At 32.9% G+C, this 15,813-nt stretch overlaps 1 protein-coding gene across 1 annotated transcript in view; it reads right to left on the bottom strand.

The window, feature by feature from the left end:
- Positions 1 to 2,414: 2,414 nt before the first annotated feature.
- LOC145677363 (uncharacterized) overlaps positions 2,415 to 15,813 on the bottom strand; it is a 38,215-nt gene continuing 24,816 nt past the window's right edge. The window contains exons 3-4 of the mRNA XM_081747883.1: positions 12,915 to 13,538; positions 2,415 to 6,121 (exon numbers count right to left, since the gene is read on the bottom strand). Coding sequence (XP_081604009.1) covers positions 5,771 to 6,121; positions 12,915 to 13,538 — 975 coding nt within the window. The 3' untranslated portion in view covers positions 2,415 to 5,770. The remainder of the gene's footprint in view (positions 6,122 to 12,914; positions 13,539 to 15,813) is intronic.

The following is a 15,813-nucleotide window of genomic DNA, read 5'->3' on the forward strand; positions in this document are numbered from 1 at the left end:
AGGTTAAAAGAGCAGTAGGAAATTGTTTTTGAAATAACATGTTTGATACTGCAAGGATGCGATGACGAAAAACTATGATAAAAAATGCCCACGCTGTTACACAACGGCACTATGCTTTCGTAAGCTTGAAATCTCCCTGACTAGTAGCAGAAATTCTGAGAATTCCGTAACATTTCTAGAAATTTCAAATTCCCTGACTCTCCCAGGATATCTCGCTCACCTCGCCAGTATTGCAAGTGATACAAATCTCCTTATAAGAAAGAGTAACCAAAAGCTTCCTGTAGTTTTTTTTATTATTATTTTTAACGCTGATCTTTCTTTTTCCCATTTCATTTTGTTTCATCCTTCCGTAATTTTTATCATTTCTGGTCTAGAAGGGGGATGTGCCTGTTTTAGCTCAATTATCGCAACATATTTCATCTTTGTCTCTATTAATATGCCAAGCTTGTAGTCTTGTTTTGATAATCATTGTAATTATGTTCTTGCAACAATTCAAACTTATGCATGGAAAACTCTAAACTTTGAAGCTAGTACATGTGAACCGAAGAGGTGTTACTCTTTTTCGGGACAACATAAAACCACAGTCATCTGTAACACCATTATCTGAACTTGGTTGGGAAACAATAATGCATTTTCCTAATACATGGACATTGTACCCAGGGATTAAGACTTCCTTCATTCGTTAGAATACCATCTGCAAGGAAGATGGTTCCTACAGTAGAGGACTTCTCTTACTCATGTTCCACTGACTTTTATTACCATGGTATCTGAAATCTTTACGAGTGTTGAGAATAAGTTGTAGCTACTGAAAGGACCAGTTCTTATTTTCTAAGTACGTTTTATTTCTACAAATGTATTGCATACGAATGAAATTACAATGAAACCACGAATTCACACAACAAACGTTAATAGTGTGTTCGTTAAATAAAAGTAATAAATTAATCTCATTACTTAGAATCAATGTTAAACTTCAAAATCACTTTCATAAAAGTACTGTGTGAAAGGTTTGATGGAGAATTAAGATGTCCGCAGACACGATGTTTCACAGACAAGCTGCAAGTACAATTTACTAAACAAGTTGGGAAATATATTAACATCAGCTCCTGTTGTAGGCAACATAGTGTTCATGGATTTTCTAGAGGTTATCACGTGTCGTCATACATTCTCATTCCACCAATTATTCCATAATTAACTGTTATTAATTCGTTCATCTCCTTTACCCTAAGGGGCATAATCATGGGACATAAAACAAGAAATTTCAATGTCAATCAGCTTCTGTTGTTTAAGTAGGCACACTACATACATTATGGGAAGTTCACCTTCATTTTTCAATATGCAACATCTCCAAAAACAACAAAATAATTATTTGTACAAATATTTGAACGATGCGAGCAAAAAGTTATCTCTCAGCTATATCAGTTATTTGTTCTAAAAATAAAGCAATAATCAATGGAAAGGGCATTTCATGATAATTGAGGAAGGAAAAGTACTTTTTGTATATTATTTAAGGACTATAATTTACAAACCGTTTTGTGCTAACACATAAATAAATTAAAAATGAATTATAACAAGTTTTATTTTATGCGTATCTACAAGCTACTTTTAGAAAATACAAAACTTCATCAATGTGCATTGTAGACAAGTAATAACATTCAGTCACAAAAGTTAAATACAACTGACTGCAAAATAAAATTTGAATCTGAAATTAAATATTTTTTCATTTTTAAAAAAAATTATCATCTTTTATTTAACTTAACAAGTATTCATGAAAGGAATAAAATATTTTTATCATGATTTGAAATCATGGTCAAATTGAAAAGAATGAAATAAAATAAAGTTAAGAAAATTGCTTTCATGGTTAGTAATATGGTATCCATATGGTATACTTTAGATTATGCTTCCATTTTAATGTTCCTTACAAACTCTAGATGTACGTACTGTATTAAGACTTTATCTCCAACCCAGATGTTACCACCTGTTGGAAGCCACTGCTTTAGAGACTTGCAATTTTCTTCAATTTATTGGAAATTTAATGTTGTACAAGAAAGGTCCAGTAACATTTTTGCGTATTTTGCATAGTTTTAGCACAAAAACAAAATTGTGAAGAAAAATGGCCGAAAACAATTTTTTTCAATATGGCGGCGTTTTCCCAGGTTTCCCACTATTGACATCGATTGAATTTTCCAATATTATTTCTAATGCTATTCTGAACGTGTATACCAAAAATCAGTTTCTTCCGATTTTGCCACTTATCTCCTCTTTTATTATTATTATTATTATTTATTTATTTATTTATTTATTTAACCTGCCTAGACTAAAGTCTGTAACAAATGCTAGTCATTTCACAGTAGGAATTAAAATGAAGCCTCTCAGAGGCTGCAATACCTTGGAGAAAAATGAAACAAAACTGCCAATTTTCAGTTTGAAGTTCAACTATTTATTATTATTGTTATTTATACAATAAAATAATGAATATTTTGCACAAAATATTAACATCAAAGACATACATGAATCAACATATATATCAGATGATGGTATACTAATCTTTTATTTTACAGTATTTATTTTAAATTTACAGGAAATTAGTTAAATATCCATAAGAAATTACTCAAAAGACCTCCAAAATTTTAAATAACTGACATGTGTTTAGATATTATGGTGTAGCCTGATAAACATGTTAAATGGGTGGTATCCGTATTACGGAGGAGAATATGTTCTCTGTTGCCTATGCACCCAAATTCCGAGTTCTGGCTTGGTATTTGATATTACATGTAGTTCGCAGGAGAAACTTACTCGATCGAAAAATAGAAACTACGACTTCAGTGCTATTTTAGTTTATAATTTTAGGGAGGCAGAAAAATTTGAAATTCTAGCACTACCACATTAAAGCTGGATAAATTCAGAAAAGAGTGATGCCACGTAGGATTTGAAATCAGCCCGATCTAAAGCGTGACACTAAAACTATTCAATTTATCTTTTTTATATTATACATTTTAATTCCATAGCATTCTATAAAAATGACCATTGTTTAATTGAAACGAACAATTCAGCTTCCTGTCATGACTTATATCAGAAGATGCAAGCCATGACTTTTCCGCAAGGATGTCCAAATATATTATGAGAAAAAGAAAGAGAATATTATTTAATGTTATTTTGCTATTTTATTAATGTTTTTTGGACAAACCTGCGGAAAAGATGTGACTTTTCACTTTCGACATAGATATAAGTCGTGAATAAAATAACCAAAATATTTGTCAATATGGAAATTATTATTTCGTGTTAGTCAAACGCTTAGTATGGTGCTAATCACACGTAAGAACGACTCTGTATGGCTCACAATGTTTTTTTTCTTTCTTTTAATTTTCTTTACATGCAGAAACGTTTTAAAACATTGATAGAAAACTAAATATCTCTTATTATAAGAATAAACATATTGCAGGAAGTTAATTCTTCAAGTTAGAATGGCTCCCTCAACAATAAGGTACACTTGCTGTCTTGCTCCGATTAAATTAAGAAGACGATCAATTATTTATACTCAAAACGCAGCTGAGGAGCACGGTGGCTCAGTGGTAGAATTTTTATCCCTGGAGCATTGGGTCCTTGGTTCGATCCCCGACCAAGTAAGTTTGTAGTGGAGAACATCGTGTTCGTGTGTTTCCTCGAGGTACTCCTCTTTTCTCCAACTTCCTGATTCCATCAATTCTTCCATCATCATTCACTTGTTTTAAACGTATAATTGTTGGACATTAAACTCAAAGATTTTCGAAACGGAGCTAATTTGCATCATATTTGCAAGTACAGTGGATGATGGGCTAACGAACATAATCGTTCAAAGACGATGTTCGCGACCAGAATTGTTCGTTAATCGATCATCGATTCACCATAGATTTTTATGGAAAATTAATAAATTAATTCTGGAAACCAAATAAATACGTAAACAAAAATAAAATAAATGTATAATAAACTTATTGTAGACGAATAATGAGTTTCTTTTTTAAGTAAAACGTTTAGAAAAGCACATACAAAATTCAAGGAACAAATATCAACTACGCTAAAAAAAAAAAAAGAAAAAAAGAAAGAAAGAAAAGAAAAAAGAAAGGCTGTCAAAGTCTCGTTCTTGAAGCCGTTTACTGCGTAGATGGCGGTAAACTACAATTCTATACAAAGTAAGTGGCCGTTATGTAAATAATGCCAATCAATCCACCAATCGAGAATGCAGCTCACTCATGGCTGTGTGGATAGCGTACACCCCTTTGGCGCGGGAGACCCGGGCTTCGTTTTCGGCGGAACTCCATGTGGTTCGGATCCCATGTTAAGCTGTATGTCTACGTCTCATATACCTCGCTGCTGAAAGAAACACTAAACCCAACTGAAATCAAATCGAAAATGGAATGACCAATGATGAATGCTGAACCAGACGATTAGCCAATCAAAATGTCCGCAGCAATTCCCTAATATTCCCCAAATGACTTCTATGTCATTACTCGTATTACATCCATGTACTCTGCTTCTCTGTCTTTCATTGGGATGTGTGACATTCATGGCTGTAACCAGCAGTTTTAAGAAAATACAGCAGTGTTCCGCCTGGTCAAGAAGTTAATGGGTGACAACATTAATCTGACATCCCATACGCCACTCTCACCTTGCCTACACATCTCATCCAATGAAATTACTTTCTACTCTACAAGAATGAAGACGTCAACTGCGAACTGAAGCCTTCTCCAAAGTTCAAGACAGCACTCCAACGTTCGTCATCTTCCAGTCCTGGTTCTTGGATCCCTCAATCATTGTAAGGAGAATTTTAACACATTCTCTGCTATACAATATTCCAATATACAATGGGCAAAATAGCAACAGCTAGACGCCTCTCTCTCTTTCTTATTTCGGGGAAGTATACAGATGATGATGGTGGTCACAGACAGTTTACGAAAGCATAACAAATCTGTTCGAAGTCCCGGTGATGAAGACTGTTAGGGGACTCAATTAGCAAGTTAGACTCGGTGCAGGGAGTATTCCTCCAGTCCGCAACCAGTGAGTTATTTTGAAAATGTAATACCAGTTAAAGTTAGATCCCCTTGCCAGAAGCCATAAACAAACAGTCCCCTTGAATTGATTTTTAATTGTGGTTCCTTTGTTAGATTTATGTTAGACCTCTTCATCTGGTGGCTCCTATGTGTTGCAATGGTTCTGTACTACAGACCTCTCCCAGCACCACTTCTTATTATATTCGTTCTGTGAAGTGCTCCTTACCCGAATAGGCATTTGTTGTCCTAAAATAAAAAATCTTTTGCGAAAGTGTTCTTTGCACGATTCGTTTGTAATCCAAACCGTTCGTTAACCGATTATTCACTGTACTTCAAACTTGAAGTGCTTTTGTTCACTTTCTAGTATTTAATATGTACTTATCTTTGTGTCTATTTTCGTGGAGCCAGATTATAAAAATAAAAACAAAATACAATTTTCGAATAAATATTTTTAACAATAATTTAAATAAATGATCTTGTTTCTTACTCTTTACTATCATAACCCTTGCTAATAAATAAGCTAATCTTTTTGACATATAAGTAATCTCATCCTACAATCCTTTGCTTTGGACTCTCTTAGTACATCACGTTCTTAAACCATGTAAGGGGAGGAAAGCCAAAATTGAATGGAATTTGATTAATTTTCAACAGGGAAGCTTTTGAAAGGGGAAATGGTGAATCAACTAACTGTCTATCGAATTAACAGACAGAGTGAGAACGAAAGAGGGAGAGATGCAAAGATTGTCTTAAGCTTCTTCGCCAGCTCCCGCATCCAGAAGATGAAGATGTTCATTAACGATCTCTTCCACGTCCAATGAATTCAGTACTTGCTGCACCTGGTTTCTTATCGGGCCCTCGAGAGCATTTACAATTTGATATCGAAGAATGTTGGGAAGAACGTTAATCAAGAACTCTGCTATGTAGTCCAAAGTTCCTGCGCCGTCCATTCGCACTTGGATGTTTCCTAAATTAACGTCCAATTCGTCCAGTGACGGTTTCTTTTCCACGTTTAGAGGTTGACTCACTCTTATGCGAAGTTTCAAATATGCTACAGAGAACTTCAACGTTCCAAGTCGAGAAAACATGGCAAATAACACCTGAAAAGAGAGGACATTTTACTTTTCTTATTTGAAAGTATTTTCTTAATACAGTGAAATCTCCCTTAACGGACACCTCTATAGTACGGACAGATTTTTTGTCCCGGCAAAAAATATATGTTCTCTTACGGAACAAAGCCCTCCCTTTTACGGACACTTTCAGATACGGACGCGGACAATCCTTTTGTTTTAACGTTTCAATAACCTTTTCATAACGGACAGGAATTATTCTCGGTTCTGCGATGTATTACAATAGACAGAAAAGTATTTTAACTATAAGTATAACGTAAGTCTAGACCTGGCGAACCATCAAACAGAACAGCCTCAAGCTGAACTTGAAATTCTTCTTTTCTGCCCGCAATAAACAGCTTTCTGGTGGGAATCCTAGAAAACCTTCAATAAGAAATAACACTCATGCAGGGTCAGTCGTATGACCAAGAATTCTATACGAAAGATCTTTCTTTTCCTTTTTCCTCTGGACCTTGCATCTTTCCCGACAATTTCATAGATAACAAACAAACATTGTAAAACATTTTACAATAATATTTTCAACAAGCAATGTTTCCTCTGGGTCAATAAACATATGCACTCCCAATAATTTTCCTTTTCATCCATTCCGCCAACGAAGATACCGCGCCAGTACACAAACACACATACACATGTTTCTTCTGCAACCGTACCGAGGATTCTCAGGACACTTACTAATACATAAGTTTTATCACCCTTGTAGAGGAAAAAGCATGCCTTACGAATATTATAAGCTATGTTTACTTTTAGTATAGGCAGTATGTAAATTAATGGATTTTTTTACAGGGTGATGGCATGTACTTAAGAAAATTACCGTACACGCATATACGGTATACGAATATCTTAACACACGAATATACGAATATATTAACACCGCCCGAATATATGAATATATATATATATATATATATATATATATATATATATATATATATATATATATATATATATATATATATATATATATATATATAATATTATTTAACAGAAATGAATTTCTCCTTCATTCCTTACAGTAATTGAAATACGTACTAAATAGAGTATTTTCATATTGAATTTTACGTATTTTAGCTCATACATAATGTACTTACTGTATATTACTGCATTATTGTGAGAAATTAAATTTTTGTAGCCTCTTAGTAACGGACAAAAATTCATGTACCATTGGTGTCCATTATTCAGAGGTTTCACTGTATATGTATGTCCAGCTCAACAGCAAGCAATAACTTGATATCTGGGACACTGAACTTTCATAAATTTATAAACTAAAATAATAATGAATTGACATTATTTACTACAGATGATTGAGAATATATTATTTCTAGCTATTGATTGTCTTCCGCATTTGGGTATATGATTGATCGCTACGGCACACTTAACTAGAATTTGTAACAGTCATTAACCAATCCATTTTGAAACAGAACAACTACGTAAATATAATTTCTGCTAGATATGCCCAATCATGATTTCAGAAGATTTCCCCGGAGGGACTTTCAATACACCGGGAGTATTAGTAACCTATGTTGAACATGATTGGACATATGTCATAAAGGGAATTTCGTTGTTCCGTAGGAAAATATCTTCTCGGGCCATCTCCTGAAATTATCAATGTTTATGCTTGTTATAAACTATGAATTATAAAGATTTTAAGGAATACAAATATTGAAAATATCAATAAAACTTCATATATGTACGTTCTAATGATATTTGACGTCTTCAATTAAAAATTCTCTGTTTCTTTAAGACATAAAAGAAATTACTCAGTATTCATAATACTAGAGCCTTTCTATTTGAACTGTACCCCTTCTGGCGCTGCAGTCAATATGTGATTTCCCGTACCTGTCTTGAAAGAGGAGGTGTCCGAAATCTTTCAATTGTTGGATGCGGAAGCATTTCGACAATGAATTATTTCACAGACTTAACTGTGCTCTGTGTTGTTAGCTACTTTAAGTAAGCCTACGATCTTCACTCGTCTAGACCAAACGACTGAATGACAAATTGGCAACACAGCTTGAGGTTATTCACTTCTTTCCCTAAGCAAAGGGAGGGTTTCATCCGCCAGAGGGTGGCGGGGGTAAGGCCGAAGTATAGTTCGCAAATTTTCCGACGGCATAAGTGGAATAGACAGGCTCTACGCGGCTAAATGCTGTGTACATCTGTAGGTAACCTAAGAGAGAGGCTGCTGAAACAAATATACACACTTTAAAAACGTTATACATGCGATTAGAAGTAATCAAGGTAATATATTCTCTTACCTTGATTTCTCCTAATGTGTTTAGACAACCCTGTGGAAAATTTGTGGTTGGTCGTTTTCGATATAAATCGTGGATAAAGTAAGCAATGTTCTTCAAATACGGGAGTCAGCATCACGTATTAATCAACTCTTAGTACGAGACTAATCACACGTAACAACGTATCTGAATACAATTGGTTAAGTTTCACGTGTTTACTGTTTTAAGTTGAAGCCAAAATCAATAAGTAGGGCTCTTCAATACACTGATTTCGAACATAGATTAAGCTGGTCAATACATCTAGTTCAGAAGAAACCAATGATAAAATTTACTAAACTGTAAACTGTGGTATAAAGTTTTCCTCTTTATTTTCTTACTGTAAAGTCCTCTTTTAGTTTCCGATGGTACCATCGTGGCATCCTTGGGCAATTTTCAATATGATATCACTGATTCACTGATCTAATCTACACATTAAACGGCGGTGGATAAGTTAAAATCTCTATAACTCAGCAACCAAACACAGTGAGAAGGCATTTTTGTCAGGCTGGATATAATCGAATCTTTCCTTATTTGAAACAGTTTGCTGGTCATTGTTGGTATATTGACAATACAGTGACGTCATAATTATAAAAAATGTTCATTTAAAATATTTTTAATAATCTCTATGAACGATGTAATGAAGGTTGTAATGAGAGTCTTCGGAGCTAATACTATGAAACACGTTAACGAGTGCTGTATAAAACTGTATTAGCGGACTTCAATATGTTTATCTTCACTCATAACTTCGATATAGAAGCACTTATTGTAATATTTTTTCTTTGTTTAAGGGAGTATTCTTTCCAGGTAATCTCAAATAAATTTCATTAGGATGTAATGCGCGTCTTTGGAACTAGTTTATGAAAAGCTATGTTAAAACTGTAATTAATTAACTTTTAATATGTGGATGATCACTTATAACTTCAAAATAGTTGCACCAATATTTATGATTCTTCTTTTGTGTAAAAGAATATACTTTATTGGTGATTTAATATAAAGTTTATTACGATGTGTTGAAAACCTTTGGAGCTAGATCATAAAACACGTCAACAAGTGAATTGTAAAAAAACATAGTTAACCGACTTTAATATGTTTATCTTCACACATAACTTCAACGTAAACCACCTATTATATTTATTTTCTCTTTATATACAAAAATAATAAACAGACTCCATATACATTTCATTAGGATCTAAGGAGAATCTTCTGAGTTAGCATATGAAATATCTCAATGAATACAATGTGATATCCGTAATTAACTAACATCAATAGTTGCACCAATATTTATGATTCTTCATTGTTCATGCATAATTTCGGCAGAAATTCGTTAATTTTGATGATTCTTTCCTTCTTTAAAAAAAATATTCTCTTTTGATAATTTGGTCTAAATTTCATTACGATGCAATGAGACTTTAGATCCAGACCATAAAACACTTCAACGAGTGCAGTGTGAAAAACATAATTAACTGACGTCAATATCTATATGTTTACGCATAACTTCAACTTAGATGCATCAATTATAATAATTTACTATTTCTTTTTTGAAAGAAGATTCTATCTTGGTGATCTAATGTAAATTTCATTACGACGTAATGAGAATCCTTGGAGCAAAACTATAAAAAACATCAACAAATGCAGTGTGAAAACGTAATTAACTGACTTAAATATGTGTATATTAATGCATAACTTCGGCATAGGTGCATTTATTGTATTGTTTCCTTCTTCGTTTAAAAGAAAGTACTTTCTTGGTGTTCTCATATAAATTTCATTATGATGTAATAAGAATCTTTGGAGCTAGATTATAAAACCTGTCAAAAAGTGCAATGGGGAAAACGTAATTAACTGACTTCAATGTGTGTATATTTACACATAACTTAGACATAGTTGCACCGATAGTAATAATTCTTTTCTTGTTTGACACTGTTTACTATTCGATCGTCTCATATAAATATCATTCGGATATAATGCTAGTTTTAGGAGCTAAACTACGAAACGTCTTAACAGGTGCAATGTGCAAACCGAAATTCAACGATTTCAATATGTTTATATCCACGCATAACTTCGACGTAAATGCAACAATTTTGATTGTTCTTTTTTGTTTTAAAGAGATATTAGGTCTATTTGCTAGTCTCCACGGATATTTTATTACGATGTAATGGGAATCTTGAGAGAATTATTCTATAAAACAATTCAGCGAGTGCAGGATGAGAAACGTAATTAACCGATTTCAATGTGTTTATATTTACGCGAAACTTCAACATAGTTACGCCGATTTTAATAATTCTCTTCTTGTTCTAAATATCATACTTTGTTAATGCTTTCCACATAAGCATTATTAGGATATATCTAAGGAGCTAGACCATGAAGCACCTCAACGGTTGCAGTGTGAAAACCGTAATTAACCGACTTCAATATGTTTACGAATAACTTCGACATGGGTGTACTGGTTTTAATTATTCTTTCTTTGTTTAAAAGAGTATACTTTTTAATTGGACATCATTATATGTTATTAGGATATAATGAAAGTCTTTCAAGGTTGATCATGAAATTAAGTACGCCATGAGGTAGAATCTCAACGGGATCATATGCATGTTCACCGTAACTTCAAAATAAATATATCGATTTTCATTGTTCATTTTAGTTTGAAAGGATATAATTTCTTGCAGGATTGGTATAAATTTTATTAGGACCTGATGACAGTCTTTGAAGTTAGATCACGAAATTCTCCTACAGCTGATAGTGTGTATGTTCACATGTAATTTCGTAACGCGTAGACTGATATATATATATATATATATATATATATATATATATATATATATATATATATATATTTGTGTGTGTGTGTGTGTGTGCATGTTTCCTAGGCCGATCCATTTTATACGGAATTAGTGCTCTGCCTTTAGTTTACGTATTTAACTACAGTTGTAACAAACGTTTAGATAGATTAAACAAACTTAAGAGGAAAATGACCAACTTCAAAAACGCCGTAAAGAATTAAAATTAAACTTTAAAAAAATATATTAATCGGCTTCAACAAAAGCACTAAAAACAAGAAAACCATTCATTATACAGAATTTCTATAGAAAATTTTTAACTCTGTGTAACTCAAGGAAGCTAATGCTAATATAAAATTACGAGTTTGGGTGGTATTTTATGAGGCATTCATTATTTAAGGTTGGCACAGACTTGAAACATATGTGTTTAAACATTAATATTTATTTATTTCTCTTTGCCTTTCCTTCAGTTCGATTTAAATTGATTAAATATTTTGAAGTTATGCGAGAACACATGGTTATGCGTAGTTAATTATGGTGTTTCATAAGTTAGTTCGGAAGACTCTCATTACATCCTTACGATATTTACATAGGACCAAGTTCCACTATGTTCTTTTAGTTTGGTCCAATTTGATTAAATATTTTGTTTATAGCGAATTATTGAAGTGAATTTTTAAATGAACATTTTTCAGAATTGTGACGTCACTATATGGTTACCATATCAACAATGGCCACTAAAATGTTCCAAATTGTGGAAAACTTTGACTACATGTAACTTAATAAAACTTGTCTTCCTACTGTGTATGGTTGCTGAGTTTAACTCCATATACAGTAATGGATTTTAACTTATCCATCGCCGTTTAATACGTAGATTAGAGAGGTGAAAGTGGTATCATACTGAAAATTGTCCAAGGATGGCAAGATTTCATCACTCAGACACTAAAAGAGGATTTCATAGTTAAAAAGAACGAAATAACTACACACAAGATGTTACTCTCTCATTCAACCTGTTCGACTTATTTTCTTATGTTTCAAACTGAATCATAACATGATAATTAACAGCATAGGAAATTTTGCTAATTTAAAAGGTAGTTAAATAAACTAACAAGAATTTTAAGGAAAAATGGATCAAAAGATTGCAATAATTAATTTGGCCAATAATTAATTTTACACTGCGCAGAAAAGAATTTTAGGAATGATCCATAAAATGGATCAAAAGATTGCGATCTTGACCAATAATTAGTTTTGGATCAGGAGCCACAAAATTTTTGAATGGCCTCTAAATCGAGTTTTCGTATTTTCTACGGAATAAGCATATCATACTGAGTTAAGTGATAGTTTGGATTTGGCTACACTATTTGTAGTTCTTCAGATATAAGGTCTACAAGAAAAATGTTTTTTATTTAAATATATCGGATCTTTTGATCCAAAAAGTAATTAAACTATGTTTCTCACAGACCAGAAATCGACATGGACACTTTGTGCCAATCATCATGGATGGATTGTGAAATTTATAAAAAAAAAAAATAAATAAATAAATAAAATAAAATAAAATAAAATAAAATAAAAATAAATAAATAAAATACTATTATTTCATTTAATACCATGAACAAATTAATGTTTTTTTAAATTTTGATAATGTGCGTTACGATTGCTTTATTTAAGGAATTACAAAAAAAGTTACGATAAGCTTAAAGCAGAACGTTCAGTATTATTGCTTACCTCCCAGTGACATTTCCCTTCCAACTTCTGAGTACCAATATTGAGATCGACGTATGCTGTGTTGTTCTCCATAGTAAGAGTCACATTTCCCACACGGTAGAAACTAGATAATCCTGACAACCACCCATGTGTAATATCCATTTGAAGACTGCCCCACTTGCTGGTGTAGTTGGGCAACTGGTATGGCTCAAACCTTTGATCTCTGACTTGCTGTCGAGCCTGAGCAATCGCCATATCAAGTGGAGAAATAGAATTAGGGAATCTAATGGGGATTGTGGCAATGTGCTTGTTCACATCACTACGTACATTCGTATTTACCTCACCCAGGATAAATGGTTTGATACTGTCGAACAAATAAGAACCTACAGAATTTACGATGCCTTGAAATATGCTTCCCATGAAACCAAGATTATCAAACTTCATTACTATATTTTTGAACTTTATATCCATTCTGATATCTTCAGTGTAAAGCTGTCCTGATCTATCTACTTGAAGCATTGCAAGGCCCTCTACATACACGTCCACAAGAGTAACGTTGAAAGGTCCTCGAGATCTGGAGAAGAATGTAGATAGCGTGTAGTTGCCTAAAATCTGCAGTCTATCAATGCGAAGGCCTGAAGATACCTGAAGAAACAGTGAAAAATATTAGACATTATACATAATGACAAAGTAATGTTGTATCACTTACCTTTTTATTTATTTTTTAATTATTTCGTAAGTTACTTAACAATTTCCCTATATTGTAAAGGGTTGTATAGATCACTTCCTAACACCGTTGAAAAACATATTTAACCTGTCAATTAAATCTTGAAAATTCCCTAATGAGTGGAAAACAACGAGAGTTTCACCTATCCAGAAATCGAATAAAAGAGAAATTAAAAACTATAGACCCATCTCAATCTTAAGCACCTTTGCTATGATTTATGAAACAGTCTTATACCAGCGGATAATAGCACACGTGGATAATAGCCATCTATATCAGAATCACAACATGGCTTTCTTACAGGCAGGTCAACGGTCACAAATCTTAGTCTAATATCTACCTTTATAAGTAAAACATTAGACTTGGGGGACAGGTAGATGTAATATACATAGATTTCGCGAAATTGTTCGATAGCTTAAATCATAATAGATAGCTCAGCAAGCTTAAACAATTTAGCTTCAGCAGCGAACTTATTGATCTATTTAAATCTTACTTGGAAAACAGAAAACAATTCGTCGTGTACAAAGGTTGTAAGTCTCAGGAGTATATCAACTATCAGGGGTGCCACAGGGGTCAAATTTAGGGCCATAGTTATTTCTACTGTTTATCAATGATCTACCGCGAAGTAATTCTCTCACGCTGATATTTGCAGATGATGTTAAAATATTCATGGCAATAGAAACATTAAATGACTGTAAAATACTTCAAAATGACCTGAGTGAACTGGTAGAATGGTCCAAAGAGAATTACGTGAACACTAACAAATGCAATGTAATGTCCTTTACAAATCGCAAAACCCTTCAGAAATTTTCGTATAAGATGCATCACTTTACCAACCTCGGATACTGTCAGAGACTTAGGGGTGGTGTATGACAGAAATTTCACATTTAACAATCACATAAACCAATTGATTGACCAGGCGTACAGAAACCTTGGATTCATCATCAAGATCAGTAAAGAGTTTAGTAGTATTACCGTTATTCGAAAGCTATATGAGCACTACGTTCGTACAAAACTCGTATACGCAGCCACTATATGGAACCCTCACACAAAAACAAATATAAATAATATTGTAAAAGTTCAGAATAAATATCTAAGATACTTAACATATATGGAAACATAAGTATATCCGAAGACATAATAGTCCATCTTTGAATTTAAACTTTAATACATTAAGTCTAGAACAGCGACGAATAATGCAAGATATGTTGTTTCTATATAAGTTATTTATTAATAAAATCGACTGCGCCAATTTACTACAGGAATTTAAAATGGGTACTCCTACAAACGTAACTCGCCTTGAAAATTTCAATTTCTTTTATTGCGACAGATTACATACGAACTCGAACAAGAAGTCACCAGTATGGAGATTGAGTACAACTTACAATAGGTTAACAAAATACACAATAGATTTGGATGTCAATGTTAACAGCGTAAGTCAATTCAAGACAGTTCTTTGTATTGTAATAAGAAATAATTGTAGATGAAAGAACATTAATGACATTGCAACCACATTATAACTATAAGTGAATTATAATATAAATGTGTTATAGTTGCTTAATACATGTAACGGACACTGTAATTGGGTTATGTAGCCTGTTGTGTCTAGAAATAAATAAATTTCTATGCATCCCTCAACCCGTAATCTTACTTTAAACCATACTAACACTTTTACTTTCGAACGACAACAGGAGAGATTCAAGATTTCAATAGATTTACACATTTTGTGACCTCTACATACCAAAAAAAAGTTATTTTCGATGACTGTCCGTTCGTCCGGATGTACACTGCCTGGAGGCCATGCATTTCAACGTATTCGAACCATATTTTAAACTTAAGGTTTTTATAACATTCTCCAGGGGATCCGACTTGTCTTCCTACCCCCAAAAATAAGGATGGTTTACTGAAGGGTCAGAATAAAAGAAAGTGATTCTCTCGAAAACAGGTTCTAATGATTTCATTTATTTTTCATAAATCGTTCATTAACAACTCTATTATATAGTATGTCATATTTTATGGAAAAGTTTAGAATTATTTGACACCTGGAAGTTGCCGTATTTCGTTACAGACCATTAATTTTGCTCATATTTCATAAATAAATATTCCATTAAAAATGTACAATATGGTGTAAATCATTTTTCATTTTAAAAAATCATAAGAGGTAGTTTATTAGTAAGGGTGTTTTTAGGACGATTT

Source organism: Thermobia domestica, unplaced genomic scaffold (assembly GCF_964235325.1).
Source record: "Thermobia domestica unplaced genomic scaffold, izTheDome1.hap1.1 HAP1_SCAFFOLD_812, whole genome shotgun sequence".
Taxonomy (NCBI): Eukaryota; Metazoa; Arthropoda; class Insecta; order Zygentoma; family Lepismatidae; genus Thermobia; species Thermobia domestica.